The sequence below is a fragment of the Metarhizium brunneum genome, chromosome 1 (genome assembly GCF_013426205.1).
Source record: "Metarhizium brunneum chromosome 1, complete sequence".
NCBI classification, from domain to species: domain Eukaryota; kingdom Fungi; phylum Ascomycota; class Sordariomycetes; order Hypocreales; family Clavicipitaceae; genus Metarhizium; species Metarhizium brunneum.
In genome coordinates, this window is record NC_089422.1 from 8,088,278 (window position 1) to 8,108,374 (window position 20,097).

General features: G+C 54.4%; 7 protein-coding genes across 7 annotated transcripts; 3 read left to right on the forward strand and 4 right to left on the reverse strand.

The window, feature by feature from the left end:
- Nucleotides 1–721: 721 nt before the first annotated feature.
- On the forward strand, nucleotides 722–2,420 carry G6M90_00g024630 (uncharacterized protein; the record flags this gene model as incomplete). Its single annotated transcript, XM_014692633.1, has 3 exons — nucleotides 722–986; nucleotides 1,137–1,962; nucleotides 2,024–2,420. 3 exons carry the CDS (start codon nucleotides 722–724, stop codon nucleotides 2,418–2,420), a joined length of 1,488 nt encoding a protein of 495 aa, XP_014548119.1.
- A 940-nt stretch (nucleotides 2,421–3,360) lies between these two features.
- On the forward strand, nucleotides 3,361–5,113 carry dap_0 (D-aminopeptidase; the record flags this gene model as incomplete). The annotated part of the gene is made up of 3 exons (XM_014692632.1): nucleotides 3,361–3,576; nucleotides 3,633–4,615; nucleotides 4,690–5,113. 3 exons carry the CDS (start codon nucleotides 3,361–3,363, stop codon nucleotides 5,111–5,113), a joined length of 1,623 nt encoding a protein of 540 aa, XP_014548118.1.
- Nucleotides 5,114–5,719: 606 nt separating this feature from the next.
- On the forward strand, nucleotides 5,720–6,623 carry PDX3 (Pyridoxamine 5'-phosphate oxidase; the record flags this gene model as incomplete). Its single annotated transcript, XM_014692631.2, has 2 exons — nucleotides 5,720–5,759; nucleotides 5,914–6,623. The coding sequence occupies 2 exons, from the start codon at nucleotides 5,720–5,722 to the stop codon at nucleotides 6,621–6,623; spliced, it is 750 nt and encodes a 249-aa protein (XP_014548117.2).
- Nucleotides 6,624–7,254: 631 nt separating this feature from the next.
- On the reverse strand, nucleotides 7,255–8,285 carry G6M90_00g024660 (uncharacterized protein; the record flags this gene model as incomplete). The annotated part of the gene is made up of 2 exons (XM_014692630.1): nucleotides 7,255–8,009; nucleotides 8,105–8,285. 2 exons carry the CDS (start codon nucleotides 8,283–8,285, stop codon nucleotides 7,255–7,257), a joined length of 936 nt encoding a protein of 311 aa, XP_014548116.1.
- Nucleotides 8,286–11,994: 3,709 nt separating this feature from the next.
- On the reverse strand, nucleotides 11,995–12,578 carry G6M90_00g024670 (uncharacterized protein; the record flags this gene model as incomplete). The annotated part of the gene is made up of 2 exons (XM_014692629.1): nucleotides 11,995–12,017; nucleotides 12,086–12,578. 2 exons carry the CDS (start codon nucleotides 12,576–12,578, stop codon nucleotides 11,995–11,997), a joined length of 516 nt encoding a protein of 171 aa, XP_014548115.1.
- A 1,770-nt stretch (nucleotides 12,579–14,348) lies between these two features.
- Nucleotides 14,349–15,169, reverse strand: G6M90_00g024680 (uncharacterized protein; the record flags this gene model as incomplete). Its single annotated transcript, XM_014692628.1, has 2 exons — nucleotides 14,349–14,754; nucleotides 14,817–15,169. The coding sequence occupies 2 exons, from the start codon at nucleotides 15,167–15,169 to the stop codon at nucleotides 14,349–14,351; spliced, it is 759 nt and encodes a 252-aa protein (XP_014548114.1).
- Nucleotides 15,170–17,126: 1,957 nt separating this feature from the next.
- On the reverse strand, nucleotides 17,127–18,044 carry G6M90_00g024690 (uncharacterized protein; the record flags this gene model as incomplete). Its single annotated transcript, XM_014692627.1, has 2 exons — nucleotides 17,127–17,155; nucleotides 17,213–18,044. The coding sequence occupies 2 exons, from the start codon at nucleotides 18,042–18,044 to the stop codon at nucleotides 17,127–17,129; spliced, it is 861 nt and encodes a 286-aa protein (XP_014548113.1).
- Between the last annotated feature and the right edge of the window lie 2,053 nt (nucleotides 18,045–20,097).

Here is a 20,097-nt window from a genome sequence, read left to right on the forward strand (position 1 = left end):
GTCGTTGCTTTTGAGCGTTTCGGCGTCGGTGAATTTCATGGTGGGTTGAGTCAAATGGAGCGGACTTGGGCCGAGCACGGAGCGGAAAGCGGGTCCCGCGTCAATCGTGGCCGAGACGGATGCGGATGCGGCCTCGCCTTGGGTGATTGGCCCGTTTGCACCTGCGCCAGGGTGATGGTCCACAGGACGGAAGGTACCCCTGTCCAGGGTAGCCCAAAGTACAAAGTCCTTCCCTCCAACAACTTCAGCTCTTCCTCGTGTCAAACCACCACCATTTTAGCCCGCCGGACGAAGCGCATGCCGTCACCCACGATATAGCGCCGCAACTCTCTCCCAGTACCTCAGGCCGACAGAAACGTCCAGATCTACGCCAGCGTTACAATTCCCCGGATTGAGCCTCAACCGACCCTCACACCGCCCACGACTAGAGAGACTGTCAAGGCCCGACTCGGCGCAACTTTTGTCACAAGACACCACCCGCGACACGACTAAAACTCAAAACGGCCGCGATTTTTGTATCAGCGCGTGGCGACCACCGAGTTTTCACGTCATTGCGCGCCAGCGCCATCGATCAGTATTACCTAGCACAAAATACTTCGAATCCACTGCTGCCTGTCCAGACGCGCCGTCTCGGGTCGCGAACGACCACCAAGCCAGACCATTCTTCGTCCCCTTCTCGACGCAACAGTCCAGTCTCAGCTGAGCAAACGCCCAGTCCACCATGTACAATGCCGGCTATGGCTTTGGCAACCCGGCCTTCAACCAACCCGGAACGCCGCAGCAGCAACAGCAGCAGCAGCAGCAACCACCCCAACAGCAGCCTGGGCAGCCCAATCCTCAAATGATGTATAACCAACAACAGCAGTTCGCGGGTATGGGAGCCCAGGGAGGCTTCAACCCCGGTGCCAATCCCCAGATGATGCAGGGCATGCCAGCTGGCATGATGCAAAACCCTGGGATGGCCAATATGCCACCCAATGGACAGAGTGAGTTGCCTTGCTTTTTTGTGTGACGATTGATTTGCTTGCGCCTCCTATCCAGAGCGCCCAGCAAAATGCTGATGCAATTCGTACGCAGCTGAATTGAACCCAATGGCCAGTTCTTCTTGCAATATGCTAACAAAGATGTGAATGCAGTGCCCGGATACGGCCAACAGTTCCCCGGAGCCGGTTACGGTCAGATGATGCCCGGCGGCGGCGGCGGCGGCGGCATGCCTCAAAACTTTGCGCCGAATAATTACATGATGCCCGGTGGCATGCAGGGATTTCCGATGAATCAACCGGGCATGACCCCCCAACAGATGCAATTAATGCAGAGGATGCAGGCACAACAAGCAGCTCAACAGGCAGCCCAGCAACAGCAACAACAACAGCAACAACAACAACACCAGCACCAGCATCAACAACATCCCCAACAGCAGCAACAGATGCCGCAGCAACCCCAGCAACAAATACAACCGCAGCCGCAACAACCTCCACAGCCTCAACAGCCTCAGCCTCAACCCCAGCAACTTCACCAACCGCAGCTGAATGCTGCCATGCCACAGGTCTCTACACCTCAAAGACCACCGAGTGCAGCCCAAGGCACTCCCACGAACCCGATGCAGCAGCAGCAGCAGCAACAACAATTCTCGACACCACAGCCCCAGTCTCAAAATCAAACTCCACAAAACGCGCAGCAGCAATCCGCGAGTGGAACACCCCAAACGCCAACGTTCTCAGCCAACCACGGCGGTGGTATGACCCTTCCTGCATCGGGCACGCCAATGAGTCCAGGTGCCGAGTCTAGGGAAAAGGAGAGGTTTGCGCTGCTCTTGGACATCAACCATGAGCTGCTATACGAATCAATACAGATTCAAACCACACAATCGGAGCTTAAAAAGGAGAACCCCTCGCCAAATGGCAATCCGGCAGAAAGGAAACCCACCGAAGAGGAAAACCTGTTCCAGCAAGATTATCTTCAGTAGGCTAGAGCTCTGTATTGGCGAAGTTAGGGTATTCAGCAAGCTAACATGGGCTTCCAGGTGTATGAGACGACTACAGGCAAACCTGTCCTACATGGCCGCCATGGCAGACCGAAAACCGGAGGTTAAAGCACCTCCCTGCCCGGCGTATCTCAGCGCGCCGCCCTTGAATCTTTCGCTTAAGCTGAGAGCTGCACCAATTAGGGCAGAAGGACAAGATGCGAACATTGATCCCGTTGCGGACAGGGCTGAGCGAGACCAATCAATCAAGGATCTGTATCGTCGACTCCAAGCGGTCTTCCCGGGGTTTGACCCGAAGAAGGAGCCCGTTTTCCGCCCTGGTGCTGGACAAAAGGTTGGTGGTCAGGGGCCAAACCAAGCCAGTCCAACGGTTCCGCAAAACCCTCAGATGCCAAACATAACCGCACCGCCTGGCCACCCTGGGATGATGGGCTGAGGGACGAGGCGGGGAGCTGTCCATGTTGAGCATGCTATATACCCTTTCTGGTGAGCGGATACGAATGCCAGATAAGGGGACTCTTTTCCCCTTGCTTTATTTTTGCTTTGGATATTTGGAGTTGAGTGTGTGCGACGGGATGGTACATAGCGGTGGACGAGATGGCTTGTACATATCACAGACACGGAGCTATGATGACAGGCAAGGTGATGGGTTAAATCAAGAAGGCTCTTTTTTACTCTTTTCCTTTTATTTTTTCCGGGTATACGAGGCGAATTGCTTGGGACGGTGTAGGATAGAGATTGGTGTTTTGTTCGGGAGCATGAGATTTGTTTGAAGAAGGCTGAGGCGTATCATTGAGTGTCGTGTTTACTGCATTGTACAGCTAGCTAGAAAAGCCTGGTCCGATGGATTTTCTGTCATGTGAGTGCGTGTTGATGCACGACAGCCGGTGTGAATTTTGGTTGTTGTTTTGGAGAGCGAAAAACTTGGGGAAATGATTGTGCACTGCTGCTGAAGGGAGCTTGCTCATGCCAACCAAGTATTCGGCGAGGCATGCGGTTGGGCGAGGCGGCGCTGGGCTGCAGCATCTGGAGAGGGTTATACATATGTATTGTCAATAGTACTAATTATGCCGTTAAGCACAAGTCCAGCAAGCGGCATGCCGGGAGGCCGGGCCGGAGATGCCTGGCGGCTAGGCTATGCTGGCATCCATCCACCTTCAATGTTCCATTCCAGACTTGGCTCCACTAGGAAGAGGCAAGAGAGGGAGAGAGGCTACAGCACCCGAAGCGACCTCACCTGCCTGGTGGATGTAGTTGGCATAAGCATGACCGAATTGAACAAAGGTTTCACTTAAACATTACAATTGTAATTCTCATCCGTGATGGATTCTGGAATACGTTGGGGCACATACATGGCCACACCCCAATCCCTAGCCATGGCACGGCGGACCGTATACAAGTTGATGGTCGCCGCGGCCGTGTTGCCAGCCGTATTGTCCGCGCAGATTTCAGTCTCCAGTCCCCTCTCCGCGCAGACAAACAAGAGCCCCTTCACGGGTGACTTCAACAGCCATGTGGAGGTTCTGATGGATGAGTGGAAGTTGGCGGGGATGGCAGTGGCCGTCATCGATGGCGACGACGTCTTCACAGAGGTATCGTCCGCAATGACCCAACGGGACCGCGGGAATTGTGCTGAAGCGTGATGCAGGCATACGGCTACTCGAACCTCCCGGACACAAAGGCCACGCCCGAAACGCTCTGGTTTACTGGCTCGACGACCAAGGCGCAGCTCGCGGCGTCTCTAGCCCACCTCATCGACGCCAAGCACCACCCGGCCCTCAAGGACGGCTGGTCCACGCCCATCTCGTCCATTATCCGCGACGACTTTGTCCTCCGGGACAGGCATGCCACGGCGCTCCTGACGCTGGACGACGCCGTCAGCCACCGCACCGGCGTGCCGAGCCACGACTTCGCGCTCGCGACGTACCCCGACTCCAACGCCAGCACGCCCGTCGCGCACGCCGTCCGGAACCTGCGCAACCTCCCGGCCCAGCTGGAGCCCAGGGTGGAATGGCACTACTGTAACCCCATGTGGCAGGTCCTGTCGCACGTTGTCGAGACCGTCACGGGGGCGTCGTTGCGCAAGACTCTGGAGAGCGTCATCTGGGCCCCGCTGGGGATGAAGTCGACGTTTCTGGACGTGGACAGCGCCAGGGCGTCCGGGCTGGATCTCTCCACGGGGTACTGGTACGACGACAAGAAGGGGGAGCACGTCGCCATGCCCTTCATGGCCACGGCCGAGGTCTCCGGCGCGGGGGCCGTCATTTCCAGCGTGGTCGACTACGCGCGCTGGGTAAAGGCGCTGCTGAAGAAGGACGCGTTTCTGTCCGAGGCCACGCACGAGGACATTGTCCGGCCGCGCTTCGTTTCCATGGCGGAGCCGAGCAAGGGCGCCGACGTGACGACGTACGCGCTGGGCTGGTTCCGGACGGTGCTGCACGGCGAGAGGACCATCTGGCACTCTGGCTCGACGGGCACGCACGGCGCGCTGGTGTACTGGCTGCCCGAGAGGCAGTACGGCCTCGTTGTCTTTGCGAATTACCCCAACGGCGTCTTGGAGGCGGTGACGTATCGCCTGCTTGAGGACAGGCTGGGCGTCCCACAGGACAGGCGTATCGATATCAACGGATTGTAAGTCTAGTCGGTTGAAGCCGGATGAAGAGAGAGAAAATAAAGCATCGTGAATACTAAATACTCCGACGCAGACAAAAAGAAGCCCTCCGAAGAAGAAAGCAGGACCTTGCCAACGCCACAGCGCTCCTGTTCCCAAGGCTGCCCTCTCCTCGTCTCCCGCCGTCCGTGGACCCGTCGCTGCTCGCAGGGACGTACCACAACGATGGATATGGGAGGCTCGCGCTCAGCGAACAGACTGGGGACGACGGGAGGACACTGCTGGTGGCGGATCGGCCAGAGTTCATTTGGGCGCAGCGGGTGACGCTGGAGCACGCCTCCGGGGACTACTGGACGGCGCGGTGGCGGTTCAGAGACGAGAGCCCTGAGACTGGGCAGTTTTTCAAGGCGCGCTTCGTGGTGGGCAGCGATGGAGAGGTGGAAGGGCTGGAGGTTACGTATCGAGCTGGTGTAGACGGTTTCCTGGACGGAGTTGTGTTTTATGCGAGGACCAGGTAGGCTGCAACGAGCTCATTTGCGGGCCGAAATGTAGCTTGGACTTGACAATCTGTGTAGCCGCAAGACGGGGGCGAGAATAGCCCACGATAGATCCAAGTTGCGTTGATAGAGGCGTAGTTGAGACGGGAATGGAACGTCTAGAGATAAGTGACTGGGGTCCTACCGCAATGACTCTTATTAGCATCTACTTTTGAACAGCCGTTTACCGGCATCGAAATGAGGCATCGACTTGATTTACGAAGCAAGGCTTATCATGGCACAACCAACCCCTGCTGTGTCCCATCATGAAGACAAAGGTCGAAATCTCGGCCACTCGCGTACCGTGCGTAAATGGACACGAAGAAAAATGCACAGTGTTTCTCCCGCGGCCAGCCGCCACCCGTGGAGCCACCCGACCCCGACACCCTCCCGAGAAAATGGTCATCGTCATACCACGACTACACACCTTCACTCATCCAACCTGCATCATGTCCTCACTCGCCCTCGCCCTCGCCCAACAACCAGCATAAGAGGGAAATAAAAGACATTCAAAGCCGTCACGGCTTTCCAAAAACTCACTCATTGATGCGCTGCACACGCCCCAGGGCACTGTTCGCACGCACCACCATGGCACTGTACCGCCGGCCATCCCAGGCCAAGCTCATCTGTAAGCCTGCCTCACCTTGAAACCAAGAGAAGGAGGGGAAAAAAAAAAAGACACCACACCTGCAGAAGCCCTCCGACGGGGGTTGGCTCGGGAAGAAGGAAGAAGAAGAAACAAGATTAAAAAAAATAAAATACCAACGCTCCCTCGCTCCCAGTCGCACCGGCCGGCTCCTCCCCCCACGGCCAAGCCGAGCAGTTCACCAAGTCGACGCTCTCGAGAAGGGACCTGCACCCGACGACGCCGACGCCCCAGTTCAACAGCTGGTTCTCGCAGGCGCAGGCCTCGTCCATCCCGCAGCCCGAGGCGTGCACCCTGTCCACGGCCGAGCTGCCGTCGGGCCGCGTCTCCTCGCGCATCGTCTACCTCAAGGAGCTCGACGCGGCGGGCGGCTTCGTCGTCTACTCCAACTTTGGGACGTCGCGCAAGGCCGCCGACCTGGCTACCAACCCGCACGCCGCGCTCGTCTTCTTCTGGGCCCCGCTGCAGAGGCAGGTGCGCGTTGAGGGCGTCGCGAGCCGCTACTCGCCAGGCGAGAGCCAGGAGTACTTCGACACGAGGGTCAGGGGCAGCAGGATCGGCGCCTGGGCGAGCCGCCAGAGCCAGGTGCTCGAGCCGGACGGGGCAGTGGACGGCGACGACGGCAGGGCCCAGCTGGAGGGGTGGGTGGCCGACGCGGAGAAGACGTTCGAGGGCAGGGAGGACATTCCCGTGCCCGACTTCTGGGGGGGGCTGAGGATCGTGCCCACGCGCGTCGAGTTCTGGCAGGGCCGGTCGTGCCGCCTGCATGACCGCTTCGTCTATGTCAGGGAGGAGGGCAGAGACGGCGAGGACGACAAGTGGACGTTGGAGAGGTTGAGCCCGTAGAGCAGAAGAAGAAGAACGTTGGGGGGACAGGCGTAGATTTATGGCATTTTGAAAACGCCCAGAAGCAAGCACAGACGTAGACTAGAGTAATCTATCGCGACAGAATTGTGGTATATTAGGCTATGGACGGACGGTCATTCTCCAAAATTCTTGAAATTGCCGTCGGATCCCCATCATGTTCAGCTGCCAATCGCGGTGCAGCGCCAATTAGTGCGCTCATTCCATTTCCAATATAATAACCCGTATTGCCCGTGCGAAATGCTGCGCCATGTGCCCCGGGAAGGTTCTTCCCATATTAACCCACATTAGAAAGCATAAACTCCGTGTTTCCTTAGTCAACCACAACCAGGGTATGTGAGTAAAAATGAAAGCCAAGTCTGAGCCAGAGATCTGCTAAACAAAAATAAAAAGCACCCATTCTCAGTAGCAAGATGAGGAAAACGCCGTGTGAATCCTAGCCTTGGAGACGATAGTCTCCCAAGGCCCAGTAGGAAATGTGTCATGTTGACACGAGCCCGCTTGCTATCATGTTCCTGGTAAACGCCAATCTGATGTTTTGCAACAAAAAAAAAGAAAACAATTATGGTATCATATCGCTCATGTGCGGGGAGTGATAACCAAAACCCATAATCTAAAAGTAGGTAGTTCCGAGGGTTTCACTTCGTGGCGTCGTCACGGCTTCGCAAGACGTCGTGCAAGGAGACTCCGAAGGGGTCAAAGACAGGCCAAGTCCCAGGGCCGCCGTTGAAGGCATCATGGTCTTGGATCGACAGTGGCCGAGGACGAAATTGCGATCCATGTTGCTGCCGCTACTGGCAAGGCTATCGGGTGGTGAGAGCGGGGGTGTGTCCCAATCCAGTTGCCTTCCGGCCAACTGCATGTCTACCATGGCATCGGACAGACAGTCCTCGTCGCACAGTGGCATGATTCGATAGTTGAGGCTCTCCATAATGCATCGCTCAGTGGCATTGAGCTGGTCGTGTGACCAGGTACCACGGCCCCAGGCATCGCAATAATACTGGGTTGGCTGCTGAGGGTCCTCAATAAACTTGACAGCAATGACAAGCGCTGCAAGAATGATGAGCTCCGGTGGCACGGAGTCGATGTGCAGCATCTGGTGCTGTTGGTGTTGGTACAACAGCGGAGTCGGGGGGAGTGTATGTCGTTTGTTTGTCGACGAGGTGGCCCATGTTCCGGGCAGCAAAGGACAGGAGAGCCGCCACGCTCGGGCAAACTTCTTGTCCAAGCTGTCGAGAATACATACCGCGAGGGCAACTGTCTCGATAGGCAAGTCGGCACGGCTTAGAATTGCCTGCACAATAGGCACAGAGGCTATGGCAAACGAAGCTGATGAAGGAATGAGGTTTACCAAGTGGATGGCGGGTCCTGTTGGGAGTATTCGTGGTCAGCAAGCTACATCGAGCCAAGTGTGACGCGAGAGGAAAGGACAGCAGTGTCAATGTGACGGGCCATGTACATACCTCGATATTTCGCCTTGAGAGGCTCTCCATCTTCTAAGCTGCTGGACGCAATTGTGCTCGGCGATTTGGATTCCTTGTATGTTGGGGGAGGTGTGGGAAGATTCGAAAGTGGTCGATAGGTGAAGTAGGTGCCGTTGTCGTCTGCCATGGCGGCAGCAACCTCGTCGTTATCTCGACGCATTCTGGGTAATGTGTAGCTTCCCAGCTCCTTCACCGCGTCTGGTCCTCAATTCAAAGCGCAGAAGGGTTTCTCCCATGTTTTGACAGCAGATACGTTCCACCCGTCTTTCCCCCTAGCTTCCCCTCTTCCCTCGTTGTGCTGCTCTGCGGCGGCTTCGAAGCGGTGACGGCGGCTGCTGAATCTTCAGAACAGGGATGTGATCACGCGAGCGCCACAACCCACTTCAAGTTGGCAATGAGAGAAAAGAAGGGAGGGATAGTCCTTATATTCCGTGGTGATGAAAAGTGAGCCGAGAAGCGCAAGGAGGTGGGAAGGCTGGCTCTGATAAATGCCGTTTGCTCAGGACGAGACGGCCCGTCAGCTGCATGTCGACGGCAGGACTAGGCTGTCAATAAACATGTTCCTGGACCAGGCATCCCGAGGAGACATGGAAGGACACGGACATGGACCCAGAGCTTCGTCTACACGAGCTAGGGTACGGTACGGCGTTGTGCCGGTGGAGTCTTTCTTGCTCAGGGGTCCGTTTTAGCCTCCAAGCGCGCCAAGAGCTGGATTGACTGGGCAAACTGAAAAGCAGGCATGAACAGGCCGCTCGACCGTTCGCGGTTCGTTGTGTTGCGTCGTTCTGGAGGAGTGAAGATCATGGCCCCATTGGGTCAGTCGTGGGTGAGCCATGGCGACAGCCAGCATCACGAGCGGTGGAGGCGGAGCCAAGCCCAGGGTGAGACCGATTTCTCCTTGTCTTTGCCCTCCTTTCCGAGGGTGCTAAATATGTACACTGCTTCTCCACCATCTTTGAATGATGCATGCTGCATGTGGCATGTTGGTTGTTGATGTACATACAATTTTGGATTGCAAAGGGTTCAAAATACCAGAGCCCAAAGGGCAAAAGAAAAGGGTGTCGTCGGTCGAGTCCCTTGGACGAGAAAGTGATTCGTCAGTCGACAAGTCCACCTCCTGGTTCGTTCCCATCGTCTTTGTTGGGTATCCTCAGGTTCACTGCTCCATTGTGAGAGGACAAAGGGCTGTCATGATGGTGTGCTTGATGAGACAAATCAGTCACCTGTACGCAAAGGGAGAGAAGCCGTGAGTGAGAACTGCTTTGGGAATAGATTTATCCTGCATCATGAGGACAGGGCAACGAATGAGCCCTGCTGTATGAAGTATCATGGAAGCCCATCGCCAGCCCGACGGACGCTGCAGCCACCCAAACGGGCGACGGCAAGTTGACCCGACAGACGTAAAAGGCTCTCTCGTCTACGGAGCAAGTCTTGCATGGATACGGTGCCGGCTTGCCATGAGCAAGTCGCCGCCGTTCACATACATATGTATAACGTTTGCCCTCCACGGTACATATGTACCCCTAGTGATACACCACAAGTCACTAAGCGCCTCGTGTCTCAGATCGTGCTGGACGAGTTCGTGGGTTGCCGCCAACCCGCGAGCTAAGCCTGCGGATTTCATCCCAAGTGTTGCCCTCGGGCCCAAGTGGATGGACACAGGCACACCACAAAAAATCAAAATGCTTGTGCCACAACGCGGCAGCCGACTACTAGTACGGGTAGGCGGCCGCCGCCATCTTGACAAGTGGTTGAGACTTTTATTAGCAACGCCTCGCCGCTTGGCTTCAGCCCATCCATATCCATGAGGGTTCTTGGTCTTGGTAACTGGCATCGCAGCACAACCCGGCACTTATCGGTTTCAGTTGCCGAAATAGTGCACAAGTAGTTTCCGACTTCAGCAGGCAAGACAATAGAGGCATGTCATTTTGACATGGTGAAATCCCGCCCGATCCGCCAAATGTCGTATCAGGCTTGGCATTCTGCACGGCCTTGGGCCTCCCCCTAAAACTGTGGGTACCGTTATTACGTCGCCGACGGTGACAAACAAGAAGGAGTGTCAGGACGTTGAGGCGCAAAACGTTCAACTGAGCCTCGACTGGGTTCCAGTAATCTCGTTCCAGTTGTGCCTGGAGCCGGCGCCGTTCAGGGGTTTTGTACATACCTTGACCCCCGCCTATTTTTGGTGGCTTTCAGCAATTCGAAGCTTTCGGCTCAATAATGAACGACATCCATCCATATCGGATCCCTGGCAATAAGTGGTCTGATATGTCGAGGCCGACAGACTGGCGACGGCATGATGTCGCCGCATGCGGTCCCACGAACTCTACTCATCCGGCCAAATCTGGCTTGTCTCATGAACGACGTTGTGCTCTGTGAGATGCAGCGGCGATTCCGGGGAATTTGCTGATCGATCAATGCGGTCCTTGACCATGCATCAACACGTCGCCGTCGTCGTCGTCGCATAACGAAGGGTTGATGCGATGTTCTGAAATGTTGGCCGCTCCTTGATCGCGAACCCGCAACACGACCGAGGGCAGGGAAGGAGCGAGTCAAGAGGTCCCGACCCGGTGACGTCAGCCGTCGCCAATGACGGCCTTATCGATGCCATGTTCCACGACCTGATCTTTAAGCAGCCAACACGGCCCTGATTCTGAAATCTCCCTTCAGCTGGCCATCTTATGCGCCGTCTTCGGCCGAATTTCTTTGCGCCGCCAGCGGAGCACTTCTCCAGCAGAAGGATCTGGATGGGTCAGGGGTCGAGTCCCCTCCTTTCAGGCCCCCCAAAGTCTGTCTTTGTCTTTGCGTGGCGTGGCCTGCCTGCACAGCCTCAGCAGCCAATAAATGATGCCCTCCAGCAAAGGCTCGGCGATCCTGCACAGGCAAACGGGAAGCTGCATGGACCACGTCGCATTGCCGCCGCCCACGGTCCGATTGGTGGCTATGCTCAGCCGGCATGACGAGAAAGTCTTCAAATTTAGCTCCTGGCGCGCTGGAGCCCTCCAAACGGAGCCATTTGCGCCGACGCACAACGGCATCGCGGAAGAAGCCGACTGCTGTCGCCATCAGGGATCGTCTGCATCGTCTGCATCCTCCAGAGCTACCCGGTAGCCGGGTGACGCAGGGCCAAAAGGGCGGTGCGCGCATTCGCTCGCGGCTCGGATCATTATGCCAGCCGGCACGCCGTTTGCAAATACATACATACATAGGTCCCCTACCAGTCGGGACACATACCTCTCTTCAAGCGTAAGCGAGCAAACCGTAGGAGTAACCCATGGCTGACCCTGTGGTGCTGGACTGGGTCTAGAGAAGCCGCAAGTCTATCAGGTTTGAAGGCATTCTACCCCGGTGTCGTCGACCTGTTCTCAAACAAGCCACGTGCTTGTGTCCAACCATGGAGCGGCGGCCAAAGGGATCGGGTATGCCAGCAGCTGAAGCTTATGTGCTGATTTGTGGAACATGTTATGCGAGCCGAATAACACAGCATGGGAAATAATGATATGTCGCCCGCAGAAGGTCGCATGCGAATAGTATCAATCACAGCGCGGGGAGGGCAAATGCCGGTTTCACCACGACAATACTATTGTTGATTCATGTTCTAAACTTCCCTAGCCACTAACCAGCAGCCTCACCCATTAAGCCCGGCTGTAGCACCAGGAGAGGCCGCGCTGCGGTGCAACACGACACTTCCTAGTTAAGCCGGTCCATCTTTGTGCAGGATGCCTCGTCAAGAATGTATTCCATCCAAAGAGAAATCCCCCCAACCACATCTCCAAACCCCCATGTACTTTGAGGCCTTCAAGATCAAGCCAGGTCCCTTCTTCAACCGCACCGGTAGCCACAAAGATGTACAATAGCCATGTCATCCCTTAGATGATGACGGTGGGAGTGACTGAAAAATGACGGTTAGCTCTGAATGAATGCACCTAGGTGCCTGTATACCAAGGAAAGGAGACTTACCAGTGCTCACAACAGACTGGATCTGAGGGACCACACCAACATCGATGATGCTGGCAATGTCAAAGGCACCGATGCCGTTGATCAGGCCCAGGTTCAGGGCACCCAGGTTGAGGGCAGCCAGGTCAAACTGGTTGAAGACGCCAGTCTGTGCAATGGCCAGAAGAGTCTGCAGCTGCTGAAACTGGAGCAGGGCATTGATGTTGAAGGTGCCGACGTTGAAGAGGTCCTGGAAGGCAAAGATGTTGAAGTTGTTCTGGAGAGCCAGTTGCTGAAGGAGACCAAAGTTGAAGGAACCCTGGTTGAGCGCAAAGAGGTAGCTCAGGTCCTGCTGCCTGAAGTTGAGGTTGTTGACGCGCTTGGCATCAAAGACGCCGCGCTCAAAGACGGGGAGAGCAACAGGAGCGTCGACTTCGGCTTCGGCGACGGGGGCGGCGGCCGGGGCGGCGGTGACAAAGGCGGCGAAAGTGCCGGCGAGGACGGTGGACAGCTTCATGGTGAAATGGGGGTGAAGAAGAATTAAGTGTACTAAGTGTAAATGTTTGTTTTGTTGCAAGACCGAAACGGAGCACAGCTCAAGTGTTCGGGTTGTATAGAAATGAAGGATGGAAACGAACAGCGAGCACAGCTGCGAGAGAGGATTATTGTTAGCTGGGCGGACGTTTTCTCATATATGTTTATCAAGTTTGGGCCATCATACCTCTGGAAATGAATGTATGGGAAAGTAGTCGAAAGATGATCTGAAATGAATGGGTTGGTGAGCAAAACAAAATCCTGATCCAAGACGAACCATCCGAGGCATTATATACCAGCACGGCGCCGTCAAGACGCAGCTCTCCCCCATCACATCATCTCCATTGCACCGCATTGCAGCACGCCCAAAGCGGCCGGCCAAGCACACACTAACCCGGTAAATGTCCATCCCGACCTCACCTCCTCGGCACCCACGTCCATCCGGACCGGTGCTCTTTGTCCAAACACAAAAAGAGGGCATCAGGCCAACGTCTTCGGATGGCTGCGCCTCCGGCAGAGGATACCACAACAGACCAAAAGACGTTGAGATGCCAAGGACCAATAGGCTGCATGGTTGGAGAGGACGGCGCCCGGCTTCAGATGACGGGGTCTTTCCACCTACGCCGGTAGCGTTTTGTGGCAGTCGATCAGACGAAGGCGCCTTGGCTGGTATATGCGTACCGCAGTCGGGGGGATCTCATTGGCAGCATCTCGGGAGTAGTTTCACATGGAATAGGGCCGCATGGTGTTATGGTTCGGATCATTCCGCCACCAAGCGCTGCCAACACACTTGCTCCGACAGGCACGTTTGAGGAGGAACCCAATCTGGGTGGCCAGGGGGGGAGGGCAGTTTGTTTTGGGGTTGGGCTGAAGAACAGGTGGTATGGGGCCTGGCACGACGCTCTCCTTGTGCTGGATGACAAAAAAGGGCCATGTGCGTCTGATGTTTCCATTGGTGTTGTTCGCGCGCTCGAGGGTTGCGCGGGGTCGGACATGGTGGCACATGAGGGGAACCCAGCGAGGCGGCTGCCTTGTGAGACGGAGGCCGGAGACATGTTGTGTTTGAAGCGGACGTATTTGCATTGACGCCACGCGTGGGGAAACGTATCGTGACGAGGTTGGGGGTCGATTTGAAATGGTGACGTTTATAGTTGCCACCCGTGAGCACTGAGCAGTGAGGACATGGGACCCACGATGGTGACATGGACATTTTCGGTAGTTGGATGGCGGCGGAAGGAAGGTGCGCTCATGCAGTCAAGGTTGACATGCCAAATTCATGTGGTCAGTGCTGGTAGAACAGAATTTTAGCTTATTTACATGTCTAGTTGTAGATTTCGGGAGTTTGCAGTCCGATCTTCTTGGATGCATCTCAAAACGACTTAAGCTCCAGGCTAGTCGGCACACCGCATCTTGTACGACCATTGAAGCCCTCACCACGGCGGCACCGTTGACGTTGAAAGGGAATATTGACACATGCATGTTCTATCCCTCAAAAGATAAGATCTAGGTACACATGTACATGTATCTATGTATCTGTCGCATATGCCCCACAGATGGTCCAACGCAGTGGCTAAAGACTTGACCGCACACAACCTCCACTGCTTGATACCACCCGTCCTGAATGCCTTGTAGCTTCATCACATGATTAGGGTTTTAATTAAGGACTGTGCTGCCTGTAATCCTGGGCCTGGAAGCCCGGCAGCGTAGCACTGTCGAGTAGGAAAGCCAAATTGTTATTTGCATAATGCCCTCCTCACAGGAGCAGCAGGGCTGCCCCAATACCAGCGGCAACACCGGCCAGGCCAAGACGGCGAGGAACCACCGCACCAGCAGCGTTGGTCGTAGTAGCACCGGCCGTGGAAGCAGACGCGGTAGAAGCAGGTGCCTTGGAGCCAGATATCGTAGCCAGCGAGGTCGTGCGAGATGCACCAGCACTGCCCGTCGCCGCGGGCACATTTCCAGTCTGCGTCGCCCCGGGAGCCGGCGACAACTTGTCGACACCGGCAGTAATGACAACAGGAAACACCATGTCCTTGTACGCGGTGAGGACGTCTGAGCCTTGCGACACGAACGTGGCCGACCCGACAGCCACGGCAGCCATGACGCCGCACTCTGCGCGATTCTGGTCCGGGTTGAGCTTGCAGGAGTGTTCGAGAGACCTATCAAAGAACAGTCCGTTAGTCGAGCCTGGCCAAGAAGCTTCTCCCACGGAAACACTCACACGACGGCGGACTGATGGAGCAGATCCTCTGCGTCCTCGGCCTCGTCGCCGCCCACCTTGCCATCCCAGTCGGACATGGTGGCTTGGATCGACTGCACCAAGGTCGACGGCCCTTGCACCACCGTCATGGAAGTGCCCTCGGGCAAGCAGCTGTCCGCCGACGCCCCGGCCTCGCAGCCGAACCCGTACGTCGTCTTGTCGCCGTCGACCCCGACCACCGAGCCTCGGAGCGTGAGCCCTTCCCCGTCATCGGCCAGCGGCTGCAGCATCGAGACCGTCGTGGTGCTGTCTGCGGCGCTCACGAGGGCGACGGCAACCGCTGCCACGCCCGCAACCAAAGACTGGCGCGCCATTTCTTACCAACGAGTGACTGAAGCGAAAGACTGAGTTGAAAAACGAGTGAAGTAAGTTGACACGGAAAAAAAAGAGAGAAAAAAAGAAGAAATGGTGATTCCTCTGTCCCTATAAATACATAATACCCTGTGGAGGTTGTCCAGACTCCATGGTGCATGATTTTATTTTACTATGGCCATCCTGACTCTTACATGGCCCAACTTGGATACGGCCGAAAGGAAAACCGGGCCACAAGGGGGCGCCGGCGGCACTTGACTTTAATCATGAGCTAAAATTCACGGCAATCCGTTATGCATGACCAGACGGCAATCCGCCAAATTGCACAACCTGGGACCATTGTCCAAGCGCGAGTTGGGCATGTTGATGCAGCATGGAATTTTGGGGGAAAATAATAGTAGTTGACACAGTGGAATAAAGATGAATGAACATGCTGGTACTATTTTAGCGGGATTACAGAATACAAGCGCCTTCAATGTTGATTGATCCTTTTTATATCGACATCAATTCAATCAAATGTCCATGTCGAGTCAATTTGTACTGACCCGCCCCACATGCTGCCTGCTGGAACCCCTAAAGACCCCTGCGCCGACCCTCAACCAAGCCCTAATTTGAGCCATTGACGCCCTAGAAAAAGCAACCAGACATTGAATCACCTTTTCCACTCACCAGCAATCCAGTAAACCTGGGCTATAACGGTCCTATGTCTTGGCGATAATCGGGTCATTCAATGGTTCACGGTCATCTAGGGCTGGTTTTCCCGTACTAGTAACGACCACCCCTCCTCAACCGTCCAAAGGGCGCAAGCACGTGGGAAAGAATCTCCAACACTCGGCGCAATGCAAAGCGAGCACCAGCAAACCAGTCTCCTCTCGCTTTACATTCCCCCGAGTCGCTGTAGAATGAGCACATCCGAGAATACTCGGCCTTGCTGATTGAGATTACGGCGTTGCCCCCGACGGGATAACCCCCGACGGGATACGGCACGAAACTATGTACGCATGACGGCAGTTGGCTTGATGTCCCTCTCCGTCTGCAATGATCAGACCCTTCCAAGCGTATACACGTATACTTACTTGATGGTAGAGCTACAGGTTTAAACACCAGCGCAGCCAACGGCCGTGACGAGCCTAGAAAAACCTCGAGTACGGAAACGACGAGATGGAATTTCAACTATGCAAAACCTTCATTGACCTGATTCATGACACTCAGGCTGACGTCATTGGGTTATAACCGGCCTAGTAAGAACATTGAACCCACGCGGCCCTCGTATGGTTTCAGTTTTGCTCTGCATACCATTTGCGCACTTGAATTTCAAAAGGCCAAGGTTGGGAATCCGCCATTCTGACGAGGTTCAAATTCAAAGATAATATCAAAGAGTCTCAAAGGTCCTTGGTTTTCCAAGAGGAAGCAAAGGAACAGTGACCACTACAATACTCCGTATATACAAGAAGGGAACACGTGTGCTTACGGCCCCTGCCCGGGCACGTGTTCAATCTGTGTAACCAACAGGTCCTTTGTCGGTGAAGCCCCTTTGTTGGGCTTCACGATTTGTTGGGCCCTTTCCGTGTACAGCCATAAACAAGGCTCCGTATTCTGGTATATGAATTTCTCAAAAGTGACCAACGATAGATATTGACAGAAATATTACTGTCCTCACGGTTTTTAAACGCTCTCACCAAATCATACCATTGCAGTAAGGGGTCTTTCTTTTTCTGCAGAAACTGACACTTTAATCTAGTGCCTGTAGCGGGCACCGCTAAATCAAATCCATCCCCTCGCCTCCATCACCCAGTGAGTCAACGCCTCCCCATCCTCAGACTGAATTTCCCTGCTCTTCAGTCTCGTCCTAGTCTGATATATACCATGCCTTGGATCAATTTCTTACCCCAAATCCCCACCCCAGTCCCTAAAATCCCTCAAGTTCATCGCTCTTCCAATTCAACTGAGGCAGCGAGATCATTCTTCCACATCGCGCTTGAAAATGCCTGCTAGTTGTTAGCCGCGTGTTTTTGTGCCTTTCATTACGGTAGATAAAGACTCACCGACGTTGATACCGTTGCTTACGAATCCATTGTTGAGGACAGTAATAACCTGCTGTCTCGGAACAACACCAAACTGAACAAAGCCCTGCGCCAGCTGAAGCTGGTTGAACAGGAAAATCTGGTCGGCAAATCCCAGGTTCTGGATAGCCCCAAAGTTGAAGTTTTGACCAATTCCCATCTGGTTGATGATGGCAGTGATGGAAGGGGTCAAGAGGCTTTGGAAAAGATTGCCCTGAAGGCCCTGCTGGATAATTTGGTTGATATCATCGTTCCTGTTTCCGTTGTTGTTGTTGTTGTTATTGTTGTTGTTGTTGTTATTCTGGTCGTTGTTATTGTTGTTGTTATTATCCTTGTTGTTGTTGTTGTTGTTGTTATTATTATCTTTGTTATTGTTGTTGTTGTTGTTATTCTGGCCCTTATTGTCCTTGTTCTGATCTTTGTTCTGATCCTGGTTCTGGTTCTGGTTCTGATCCTTGTTCTGGTCCTTGTTTTGATCCTTGTTTTGATCCTTGTTTTGGTCCTTGTTTTGGTCCTTGTTCTGGTCCTTGTTCTGGTCCTTGTTCTGGTCCTGGTTGTTTTGTGTTTCGGCAGGAGCTTCTGCGGCAGCCGTTGTAGATGCAGCGGCGGGAGCAGCGCTAGATGGGCGTTCGCCTTGAGCAGCCTCCTGCCTCGCCATCAGCTCTACAAAGCTCAAGCCTCGCTTTTCCAGATCCTCTTCGACGGCGGTAAGACCGGGAAGGGGTTGAAGAGCCGCTCGCTCAGCCAGCTGAACAGGGACAGCCACAGCGGACACCAGGCCGGCCGTGAAGAGAAGAACAGAAACAGACTTCATTATGTCGGTATTAAAATGAAGGAATGTTTTAAAGGTAAATGAGAGTTAAAAACAAGTATGTGTTAAATGAAACGGAAGTAGAGCACAGCTCTTGAAGGAAAGTGATAAAAAGGAGAGGAATGGAAACGAAGGCCTCAGGTGTGTAAATCTTTGCAGATGATGACCACAAGACAAATCTTCTAACTGATGCGGGAGAGGCACCTCATGATATAGTCGACGGCCATTGCGCTGAGCTTCGTTTGCGTTTGCTGAGAATCAAACCTAAAACATGGATCGATACGAATAGCTGTCGATATCGCGGAGTAGAAACGTCAGAACCTCTCGAGGAACAGAAAGCATGGTCTAGTAGCCTTGGTATCGTTCCACCATGATCTTGATGATTCACTTCTGACACCGGCTTGTGCACTTCCTTTGAGATCCCCAGCAACATTCATGCTAAAGCAGGCACAGCATCAAAAGACTCAACGCCACTGGCAGCTGGTGCGATGATGCACAAGGGGGCATACCGGTTCCCGAGAGGCGGTGGCTGCTTGGATCGGTTAGGGCTAAGGCGGCATTAGACGATGTAGGGCGACGACTTTCGACTTCAGACGTCAGAGAAACCAGGGTCAACAGAGACAATTCCAAAAAGTTGAGACAAGACGCCGGGCAGCTCGAGACTTCTCATTGGCGGCGTGGTCCCAGGTCCAGACACCATCGATGGGATTGGGGGAATCGATAATATGCTCAATGCCAAGCATCACTAGGAGTCTGGAGGCTGTTGCAAGGGGGGGTCACATGGTGTAATGCCATTCGTGGATGAGGCCATACCATCACGCAGTGTAGACGTGCAGGGGCGTTTGCGTCAGAGCAGGCGGTATCATGAGGGTTTGGGGCGAACCACCAGACGCTGAGGTTTTGAGTTCGGAAGCTGAAGCGTGGCGTCTTAGTCTACATGTAGGTCTGGTACTACTAGTACTGGCAAGTGCTCAAGTGCTGCGTGGGGTACTAATTTAGAAGGAACTACTCCGTACTCCGTACGTTAGGTACCGATAAACTTGCGGGGAAGGAAGGACGGAGTCTTGGATGGCCCCTGGTTTGTCCACAGCGTCTCAGACGTCAGATCGTCCGGTATTTAGCATTGCCGACAGTCTCGGCTCTTGGCCCGACATGCTGGTTGGCCACGCCTCTGTTTTTCTTACGCAATGGCAACGACTCCAAAAATAAAAATAAAAATAAAAAATCGACCCGGGATAATCCATTTCCAAGAGACGATTTGAAAGTAGGCACCGGCGTCTTCTACCCAGCCACTTCACTCCTTGAAACCGGACATGGATTCTTTGTCCAAGAGGCTCATGCATATGCGGGCTCACCAACTCATTGCCCTACGATTGGTTCTATTGCTGGTGCTAAAACAGTGTCCGCGATTAGACTGGAGTCTGTAGGTCAAACTTTTCGATCACCATGTTCATCACTTTGAAGTTTAGTATCGATCCATGGCCTGCTGGCTAGGGCAATCGCCGCGTCCCAATGCCATGCCCTAAATACACCTATTTCCGATCATGTTAGATCGTCCTGCACAGGCCACAAATATCTGTTGAGCATAGTATATGGTCCCTTGATAATGCGCATGTCCAAGACACAGCCACATGCCTATTTGATAGAAGCAGTCCCGGCGCCCGACTTGCAAGGTGCAGAGACAAGGCAGCAACCCAACCAGGCGTCATCACGAACAGTCGCGAGTATATGGCGTCTTCATTTTGTCCATGTATTGTTATTTTTACAAGTATCCGTCGTACACGTCATCGCCCTATCCGCTTCCCGCCCTGTCCATCGTCGCCTTTATGGAACCCTAGCCACTCGCCCAGCAAACCCCCCGGCTTTGGTACAGGACATTCCCTCCTGGTTCGTTCTGGTGTAGAGTCGCAATAGTCTTCCGTAATCTGATTAAATTGTACAATTCCATCCCGCGACTCGGCGGCCTCTCGTCGTCTCCACCTCCTCCGTCTGCCGTTCTCGTCGACAACTACTTCACCATCGGCGTACTTGGTTCGGGGCACCGGGCACGGAAGCA